The 11075-nt window shown below is 35.8% G+C and overlaps 1 protein-coding gene across 1 annotated transcript in view; it reads right to left on the bottom strand.

Moving 5' to 3' along the window:
* Positions 1–2769: 2769 nt before the first annotated feature.
* LOC144975436 (uncharacterized) overlaps positions 2770–11075 on the bottom strand; it is a 13994-nt gene continuing 5688 nt past the window's right edge. The window contains exons 2-3 of the mRNA XM_078919500.1: positions 7328–7643; positions 2770–3700 (exon numbers count right to left, since the gene is read on the bottom strand). Of these exons, the coding sequence (XP_078775626.1) occupies positions 3375–3700; positions 7328–7634 (633 nt within the window). The 5' untranslated portion in view covers positions 7635–7643 and the 3' untranslated portion in view covers positions 2770–3374. The remainder of the gene's footprint in view (positions 3701–7327; positions 7644–11075) is intronic.

Genomic DNA, 11075 nt, shown 5'->3' with positions numbered 1-11075 from the left:
CAAGTCATTTCAGAGCAAGTAAAAAGGAAGATAATGGGATAGTTAATTAAAAATTCTAGATTTAGAATAAAAAGTACACAGAATAGTAGGATAAATGGGAGTTGTACAAATATGGAACAGGTTTAGATTCCAAGAGCACATAATCATTGTGCATAGTTTGAGATCACCAAAAGTCTTATCCAGACATAAGCACAGGATCCCCCTAATAGGAATACACTCAAATGTTCACAAATCATTATATATACAAAACAAAAAATAATGCATAACAGAAAGATGATTTACAATGAAACAAATATCACCTCCCAGAACTAATTCTTTACATTCTTTGTTGTTGACTAGAAGAAAACCCTGTAATCTCATTCCAAAACAATGAGAGAATGCAACCAGGAAAACCAAAGCTAGAGGTGCCTAAATGAGCCAGTAAAATGGAGATAAAAAAACTGATATTGAGGACAGAAGACACAGGATGTGACCTCTGCCATGACCCCACCCTGTGAATTATTCTACATCTTCAAATGAACAGACAGACCAGTCCGTTAATTATCAATATCAATTTCAATGGCACGGAGTCTCTCACCATCCATTTCCCCTTACAGTCTCCCGTTTGACCATCTTGGTGATCAACAAATAATTAATAGAAGCGCATAAAATAAGCAGTTGTTTGGTTTAACGAGGAATAATGTGTTATTCAAAATGTGTTGTAATTTATTGAGGATCAGGATTCATATTCCTTCCATTCATTTGGCATGGTTACGGGATAGAGGTGTTTTGACACATTTCAAATAAATGTTTACTCATTTTTATTACTCATTTTATCATAATATAATGTATAATTATATTTGTCAGGCACACCTTATCCCACTATATATATATATTTTTTTAAAAGGCCTTGAGCGCATTAAAAGGAAAATTTCTGTCATCTCCCAACATGACTACACACGTATAATGTTACATGTGTAAAACTGAAAGACAAAATGTTAAGAAAACAAATGAATGGAAGGATGTGCTGAATTACTAAGCTTATAAAACCACAGGAATATATACACATGTGTGTAGTCTTGATAAGTTGTTTTGATTATAGGGGATCAGTTGATTGGAACGCCCCTTAGTAGGAAACGATTTTCATGTAATGGTGCTTTTCTACTTAAGCGGTGTGCACTGTAATAATAATAATAATAATAATAATAATAATAAAAATAATAATAATAACAATCATAAAAGAATAATAATAATTATCATATATCGTGTACTTATGTAAGAATGTATGTATGTATGTTTGAATGTTGTTATTAAATTAAATTGAGCTTTTATACAGCACAATATCCACTAAACGTGCTAAAAGCGCTTTGCAAGGGTTCCCTGGCTAACAGCAACACTAAACATTTAGGACAGGACATGATGCCTGTTACTGTTACTGTTAGGCGATAATACAATTTTTTTTCGACACAGACAACACTGTTAACGGCCCGGTACTCATTTTACACCCGAGTACGGTAAGAGAATGTGAGTAAAGAGCCTTTTCCAAGGACTCAACTATGCGCAGAGCAGGGCTCGAATCCAGGACCTTCCGATCCGAAAGCGAGTTTCATACCATTAGATCACATAGTCGCACATGTATGTATGGATATATGTATGTAAGTATGCATGTATGTTATATATGGCAAATTGGATTATTTGTAACACCAAGGCTCTAAAACGAGTGGACCACCAGTCACCAATATTTTAAAAAATGAACTATTTTAAAGCACAATATCCACTATAAGTGCTCAAAGCACTTTACAAGTAGCCTACAACATTTCCCAAGCCAACAACGACACGGAAGTAGGACAAGGCATTACACCAGTGAGGCACTATAACAGTTTTTTTTGTTTGTTTTTTTTGTCTGGCATAGAAAATGCTGTTACCTGCTTGGTAAAAATTTTACACACAGAATGTGATTATAGTCTTTTCCAAGGATTCACTGACTGTCAGGTCTAAAAGCTAGTCAGACCACAAAACCACGCAATTTAATGGAATTTTAAAATAAACAAATATGAGTACATCAGTTTCAAAATAGCACAAAATACCAAACACGAAATGTTTCAGGCTCAAAACCAGAGCTGCCAACCCCATCTGATGAGAATGTGTACAATGGGACCTCAAAATAGGGGAGATTTCACAAAAATGGGTACAACCCTGAAATCGACGGAAACTGACCATTGTGAAAGCAAGAAGGTATAGTTACATAAAGTCACACCGCACAAGCTCAATTGCAGCAACAATGATGTTCCCAAGACTATAATCCAATCCTTTCAGAATTCTACCTCCCAGCATGAAGATCATAATTGGTCAAAAAATATATGAACATCCACTTGGTCACCAAGGTTTCTCAATAAGCTAGTAATAATATGAATTACAACTAAAGAAAACTGAAGTGACTCTGCACACTGAAAATGGGTACAATCTTGGGGGAAATGTGTACAAGCGTACAATCGCTGAAAATGCGTACAATTCCGCAATTTTTGCAGTAGGTTGGCAGCTCTGCAAAACCTTTCTTGAGCCAACAACAAAAACAATGAGGATCTTGAGCCTGAAATGTTCTGTGTTTGGTATTTTGTTCTGTTTTAAAAAAGTTGTCCACAGCTTCTAGCGGCTTGGTATCACTTTAATTTAATGAAGGCATTTTTTGGCACTGGGGGTCCAAATAGCTCAGTTGCTAGAAAACTCGCTTCACAAGCGAAGGGACCAAGATCGATCACAGGTGCAGTCGAGATTTTTTTTTTCTGCCCCCCCCCCCCCCCCCCCCAAGCAGTAGCTGAATCCATTAGACTTGGTGGAAAGTACTTTGCGATTGACAAGCATCCTATCCAAAGGATAGCAAGCAATTGCTATTGTCCGTTTCATGCTATAGAAACCGGGATAAACTCTAGCTCCATGGGCTTTGAAGGAGCACTGATGGGGTAGCAGCCAGGGTCATATATTGTAACAAAGGCAAGCAACATTGAGCATGGTCATTGACAAGATGGCTGACAATGATAAGCCTGACACAATGATGACAACAGCCTGTCTCGGATGACGTCATAAAAGCTGTGATGAGTGTCGGCAAAATTCATAAAATTGGACACAGGAGTCAAATTATGACAATGTTATTTCCACCAAGGATCCACCAACTAGCCTGATATCTAGCAGTGGAAAATATTTGACTTGACAGCAGAAAATTTTTGAAATACACCAACAAAAAAAACCCCCAACAAAATACAAAAAAACATTAAAAACCCTCCGAAAAATTCTGCAGATCCCTGGAAGAATAAAAATAACTGACAAACGCAATTTTTGGTATCTAAACCACCCCAGATATAATACTAGTTTGTAATGGGGGGTCACTTATCCACTCATTAAATCCTGCTTAAAGCAGATTTAAGTTTACATGTGTAGATAACTAAATCCCCGTCATATTCATATTCCTTCATCTTATCAATCAAAATTCTCACCGTTGCTGCTGTCTCCTGTCTGTGAGTCCAGCTAATGAGCAAGTGACGAATATTCTTACACATGTTGTCTCTGTGATTCACCTTCTCTATATCTATCTCATTCTGTTGAATACCTAAGTGCAGAAGAAAATCCTCCCAGCCTTTTCCCAGGCAATTAGAAAAGCGAGAACAGTCTGAATCTGTGATCTCGTGTGACTTTATTCTCTCATCCACAGTCTCAAACCATCCCCCTGAGGAAAATGTTGAAAAGAAAATTAATTTATAATCTGTACTAAGTGTAGCTTTTTTGGTCTTGAGGTATTACAACCGACTATGGACAAGTCGGTCCTCGGTTCACGTTCCACTTTATTCTGAGCGGTGCAAAGTTGGGTCCTTGAAAAAAATTCTTTACTCATATTCTCTCACCGTACTCAAGCATATAATGAGTACCTGGACATTAAAAGCGTTGTCTCTATTATTTTTTTAAAGTGCAGTATCACCTTACAGGCATCACGTCTCATCCTACATGTTATTGTCACTGCTGGCTTGGGACTCCTTGTAATGTGCTTTGAGCATAATTCATGGAAATTGCAATATTAAGATTTTCTTTTTTTCTTTAAAAGAAATTAATAATATAAAATTCAAAGAACAATGAAAAGCATATCAAAGCTGCCAACTCTTCAAAGAACTAAAACGGGACAGCCTAGAGCTCACATCGTGACTGTTTAATCTATGTATTTTTTTTTATTAGTACTATCTGTAGTGTTTTAACAAGTTTAAAATGTAATACCCTACAAACTGTGGAGTGATCCTCGCCAACATTGGAGGTTTCCACAAGAAGAAGAAGAAGAAGAAGAAGAAGAAGAAGAAGAAGAAGAAGAAGAAAAAGAAGAAGAAGAAGAAGAAGAAGAAGAAGAAGAAGAAGAAGAAGAAGAGAGAAGAAGAAGAAGAAGAAGAAGAAGAAGAAGAAGAAGAAGAAGAAGAAGAAGAAGAAGAAGAAGAAGAAGAAGAAGAAGAAGAAGAAGAAGAAGAAGAAGAAGAAGAAGAAGATACAATACTGTCAGAACCCCAAAACTGCAGTACGTTTCGACTATTTATTATATATCTAGTTCAGAACTGGTTTAATCTGCTAGTCGAAAAAGCATCATCCTGGGACATGCAAGGATCATTTATATAACACATAAACAGTCCAATTATGTTTTCTTAAAATTTTTCTCAGATTGCCAATTGGGAGAGTCCCAGTTGGCAGCATTGCATCATGACCAGATGGTAACAATTAACTCTCTCAGCCCTAGCCCTCGACCTTCGACCTTTTGTCCCCTCTCCCTAGAGATTATTGGTACCTTTCAGTTGTTCAAGGGGGTCCCCGATAACTCAGTTGGTAGAGCACTCGCTTCACACGCACCGGGACTGAGATCGATCCTGGGTGCGGTCGATATTTTTTCTGAAGCCCCCCCCTCCCCGAGCTGTGATCGGGTATCTGGGTGTTAGGTCTGGTGGAAAGTTCTCTGCAATAGACTGGCGTCCTATCCAAAGGGTAGCTAGCAATTATTATTGTCTGTTTCACACTACAGCAACCAGGATAAACTCCAGCTCCATGGGCATAATGGCTCTCAAGGACTTTCTTCAGATGCTTAATCCAAATGAAAATGGACATGTACAGTTTTATTAACAATTACCACTACCAGGTATAGATAACAGAGTAGCTTTAATAGTACGTATATAATTTGTCTCAGATAAATGTAAAAATTGATGTGGCTTAAAACAGCCACAGCCCAATAATAATAATAATAATAATAATAATAATAATAATAATAATAATAATAATAATAATAATAATAATAATATAGTCCACTTCGGATAATCGCAACTTTCGGTTAATCTCAACATATCCCAAGAAATGGAATTAATTCCATATAAGAGCCATTGGTTAATTGCAACAAACTTCAGTTAATCGCAACAAATGTTCGCCCTTAAAAAAGTGACAAATTCAAGAAATCAATCTAACAAAATAACATGATTAAATTTCATCGTGGATGAAATTGTTACAGGTTGAAGAATTGAGAGTCAGCAGGATTTAATGCTAGTGTGTCACTACTCTATTAGAGACAAACGAGGGCGGGACTTTGCAGTATGGGTTTGTGATGTCATCTGTGGTCATTACATAAGAGGCGAGTGGGCTGGGCATAGTCTTGACAACAGGTAGACAATGACAGTTGTAAAGAGAGACTGAGCGATATCCTTTGTTTTGGGATTTGACAACTGTGCATTGTGACCAACGAGAGCTTATTGTCTCTCATCACAGCTAACCTCTTTGACTCTTACAAATGTTGAGAACAAAGGAGTGAAAGTTAATCAAGTCTGAATAAGATGTATTGTATCAAAGCTGCTTTTGCTTGACAAAATCTATACAGGGCTGCCATATGGCTTTTTTTTTCAATCATATTGCTCAGTCTGTGGTGGACTAAGAACGATATTTACAACAACTGGTTTGAGCATTCCATATATGTGTAAAATGTTGCAATAGTAGACAGGAAACTCCACTTCGGTTAATTGCAACTTTGGTTAATCACAACATTTTCTCTGATCCAAGTGGACTGTAATAATAATAATAACAATAACAATAATAACAAAAACAATAAAATTAATAATAATAATGATAATAACAATCATAATAATAATAATAATAATAATAATAATAATAATAATAATAATAATAATAATAATAATAATAATAATAATAATAATAATAATAATAACAATAATAATAATAATAACAATAATAATATTAAATAAATTTATAGAGTGCCAATCTCCACTTAACGTGTTGAATAGCACTGAAGACATGGTTGACAAGAGAATTTGAAGAAAATGAAATGTTACAATTTTAGATGATCTATTAAGTTATGCTGATACATACCAATGGAAAATGAAGAATGTGATTTTGAAATATCAATAAGTAGTTAGTCTAAAATATTCTGACTTCAGTCTAGACTTGGAGCACTCAATGGTATGAGGGCTTCTGGTTAAGACAGAGAGAGAGGATTCCAGATTGATGGTGCCTCAAAGTAAAATGAACGTTCCGAGAATTTAGTTTTAAACATTTTTCTTTCTAAAGTGGTGTGTTGTGAGGAATGAAGAACCTGAGGTGTCATGTACTCCCGATATCATTGACATTAGGTATTGTGGTGCTAAGACATGAATACATTTGAAAATTATAAAGGCTAGCTTGAATAGAATTCTCAAATACCAAGGTAGTTGGTGTTAGGCATGAGCGAGTTTTTTTTTAAAAAGAAGAGAGGATTAAAGAGAGGACACGAGATGTCATTAAAACAAAACAACAAAAACAAACAACAACAAAAAAATCCTAAAAATCTATAATTCTCTGGAAAATATTTCTCTTTTGAGAGATTTCTGTTGCGATTGGGAGGGTGCGAGAATATGAGCTTTTATACCCACTACATGTGTTCAAAGCGCATTACAAGGGGTCCCTGGTCAACAGCAACATGTAACATGTAGGATGGGACAAGATGCCTGTTAGGCGTTATTACAATTTTTTGGACAGAGACAACGCTGTTAATGACTAGGTACTGAGCACGGTGAGAGAATGTGAGTAAAGAGCCTTTTCCAAGGACTCAACTTTGCGCCGAGCAAGGCTCGAACCCAGGACTTTCCGATCCGAAAGCGAATGTCATACCACAAGACCACATAGCCGCACAATATGCTTTTTATTAGCAGTCTTTGGGGTTTTCAAGAGGTTCGGCAAGTCTGGATATCAAATAAATGGTTTATGATTGCAACTTAGAATAAAGTGAATATCACAAACAAATATTGACACTGCATAAATTTCCTCAGCACATTCGGTTATGTTTACTTACATGGATTTATGACCTCTTCTGGAACAACTGTATTATTAATTAAAAGGAAAACATGATGATCATCCGTCTCCAAGCGGTTTAGGAAATGGTTATAGTGACGCTCTCTTCCTCTGTCCAATAAATAAGAAAGAAATTTCTTAGTTCTCATATTTGGCCTTGAAATTGAATCAATTTCCTCTCTGTCATTTCCATCAAACAATCCCATTTCTATGAAATCGGAGGTGAAATGGGCACCATCTAGGTTAGTCTCCAAATAAGACTGATTGTTCTCTATTCGATACTTGTGTTCTTTTGATATCCTTTCCATAATGAATTCCTGGTAAAGAGTTAAAAAAAAAGTATTATGAAGAATAAGGAATAATTATACAAAAACCTGGTTATTATAAGTGCTTAAAAATTGAACAAAATGGCTCATTATTTCTGAAGTCTCGTCATAACCAAATGTGACCATTCGCCTCGAAGCGGTATTAAGTCGGGATTTGGAAAACAAAGAAAATCGGTTTTAAAGTGGAAAAGGTCAAAATTAACAAATTTCAAATTTTGGTTGTTTCAGAAACTACAGTCATTTTTATAAACAAAAACATAATTATTCAACATAAATATTTGCGAGAAGTTGTGTAATTTCACGTTTTAAAAAACACCTATCCACATTCAACATGAGAGTTGCATTTCTCTTAGATAACAATCATTTCCAAAGCTTAATCATACTGCATGCTTTCTCTGACCAATAACATGTTAGGTATCACAGCAAAGGGCGTGTCTTTATCTATCTCAGAGAATGCATGGCTAAATCGGCAGTTACATGGTTCAACCGATAATGAACTTTAAAAACTGTAAACAGGACTAGCATTTTCCCTAACAACCTTACAAATAAGAGATTCTGATTGGTCGAAACTGATCACATGCACGTCTCGGCCATTGAGATGCACAGGCTTTGTATGGTCACGAAGGTCTGCATGGTCAAAGCGTGCATGCTTTGTGTGTGTGTGTGTGTTTGCACAATTTGATACACACCATGTGTTCTTATTTCTTTGTCTAACTGCATTGTATAATGAGGCGAAGTACCTATCTTTAGGAAATTTAACACTAGCTAAGTCTTAATGTTATTTAAATTACTTTGTTAGGAACAATAGTTTCATCAAGTTAGAGATTGCCTACGATAAGCATCTTTAAAATCAAAAAGCAGAAAAGTAAGCAAAGCCTTCCAAAATTAATGAATGGATATTGCAGAGTAGGTATAAAAGTACAAATATTATCTGTAATCTGAAGCCTAAACTAACAACAAAAGTTCCACAGTTCCCATTTGTAGTAAAAGAGTAAGAAATTGCAATAAGGGGGAGGAATTACCCTTTGCCACCTTACTGCATTTTTCAGCATTGGTAAAGGAGCAAGGTCCCTGCCTCCATCTTGTTATTTACACAGAGACTGAGTTGCCACTTTGGCTGTTCTGAATAAATAATAGTAGTAAATAGCAGCAGTCCTGGGGTCAGAAAAGTGGTGATAGTGGTGGTGATCATGATGATGGTGCTGGGGGCATGACAATGAAAATTGCTTTGTGTACTGGAGACTAGGTTGTCACCTTGACTGATCTCCCCAAAAAGGGAAGAATGAGGGGGAAGGATACGAAAAAAAAAAAAAAAAAAGAGAGAGAGAGAGAGAGAGAGAGGGGGAGGAGAGAGAGAGAGAGAGAGAGAGAGAGAGAGAGAGAGAGAGAGAGAGAGAGAGAGAGAGAGAGAGAGAGAGAGAGGGAGGAGAGAGAGAGAGAGAGAGAGAGAAGAGAGAGGAGGAGAGAGAGAGAGAGAAAAGAGAGAGAGAGAGAGAGAGAGAGAGAGAGAGAGAGAGAGAGAGAGAGAGAGAGAGAGAGAGAGAGAGAGAGAGAGAGAGAGAGAGAGAGAGTTGGGTCCTTGGAAAAGGTTCTTTACTTACATTCTCTTCAATCAATGCTAATTTTTAACCAATATTGACACTCAAAACTCAAAAGGCAAGTAATTACTTCATTTTGTTTTTATATTTGTCTTTTTTCACTTTTTGGACGATCTTCATCTTCTTCTTCATCTGTCACAGTGGAATCTGATTTAAGGTAAAACTATTATTATCATCATCATCATTTTGAATAGCTAAAATTGCACGCTTGAAAATTGGGCTACAATTTTGTTAGCTAGAAACAGAAAGAATTCAGGAAACAGAAAAACAGTTGGCTATGCCTTCAACACTTTAAACCATCTGGCCATGGTCTCTGTAATACAAGATGGTGGCAGGTACCTAGCTCCTGTACTATACCAATGCCCATTTTTTCTACTTAGTGATTTTTAAAAGAATACATTGACTTATACTTTATAGTAAAAAACACAGGACTTTCGTAGTTTCACAGCACCTTTAAAAGGCCGGCTCTATTTCTCCGAACACTCTGGAAACAAACTTGAAATCTATGTCTCGGAACGTTCGATGAATTAAACTGGAACTCTACTTCAAATTCTCGAATGTGCAGTAAAATAATGCTGAACTCTATTTTCCCGAATACTCCGTAAAATAAGGCTATGGTTATACAGACTCAAATCCGAATGCCGAACAGCCTTTAAGTGGAGGAGGCGAGCTTTTTCTTTTTCTTAATTTATTGTTCCTGTGTTTTGTTTTTGTTGTTGATAAGAAAAGACAGAAGAGAGATTGCAAGTTGTCAGCTGTCCAACACAAAAAATTATTTTAATTTTGTTTACTATTTACTTTTATTTTTTTGATAGTTTCAGTTTTCATTAAATTTTGTTCATTCTTCAATTTTCTCTTGGGGAGGGGGGGAGAGGACTACTCATAAAAATTTCTGGCTAAAAACAATCTCTATTTCTACAAACACTAGGGGAAATAAACTGGAACTCTAATTCAAATTCTCGAATGCTCGACAAAGTAATGCTGAACTCTATTGTTCCGAATGCTTGGTAAAATCAGGTTATGGTTAAACACACTCCAATCCCAATAGCCATTATGTTGAGGGGCCCATTTTTTCTTTTTCTTCATCTTTATTTATGGTCTTTTTTGTTTGTTGTATATTGTTGTTAATAAAAAACAGAGGAGTGATTGCAAGTTACCAGCTTTTCTTTTTTTGTTTCAGTCAGTTTTCATTTTAATTTCTTTAATTTCATTCTTTAATTTTCTCTTTGTTTAAAAAATTTGTTTATTTTTTGGGGGTATTATCTAACTTTAGCACATGCTCCTTTCCGGTCATTGTAGAAATGGGAGAATGATGAAAGATATCGCCGAACTCCCCGAACCAAAATATCTCGAGAACGGAAACCATAAACTGTTCGGAGAAATAGAGTTCAGGTTTATTCCCCCCATCGTTTGGAGAAATAGTCACTTCATTTTTTTTAAACCCTCGAACTCTTCCTCAACGCTTAAGGTGATAATGACTTATGATAAAAGTAAAGTTAAATTCAATAATCACTAAAAGATTAAGTAATATAATAAATAATAATAATGATAATAATAATAATAATAATAATAATAATAATAATAATACTAATAATAATAATAATAATAAATATGGCTGCACAGTCCGTATGGATGCTTGCCATGAATGTTTGTCAGTCTGTTTCTATTATATCCAGTTAGTAATCTGCCTCCCCATAAATCTCTGTCTAGTGCAAGTGTTCTTAGCTTCAGAATGTCATCGTGTGTGTTAAAGTGCTGAGGCAGTTGGATGTTTCTTTGTGTAGTTGAAATCAGTTCTTCGGTTGTGTTTCTAAATGCATTTGAA

This window comes from Berghia stephanieae, chromosome 6, assembly GCF_034508935.2.
Source record: "Berghia stephanieae isolate SIO BIC M18660-M18661 chromosome 6, UCSD_Bste_1.3, whole genome shotgun sequence".
Lineage (NCBI taxonomy): Eukaryota > Metazoa > Mollusca > Gastropoda > Nudibranchia > Aeolidiidae > Berghia > Berghia stephanieae.
This window is presented reverse-complemented; position numbering and strand designations above follow the sequence as displayed.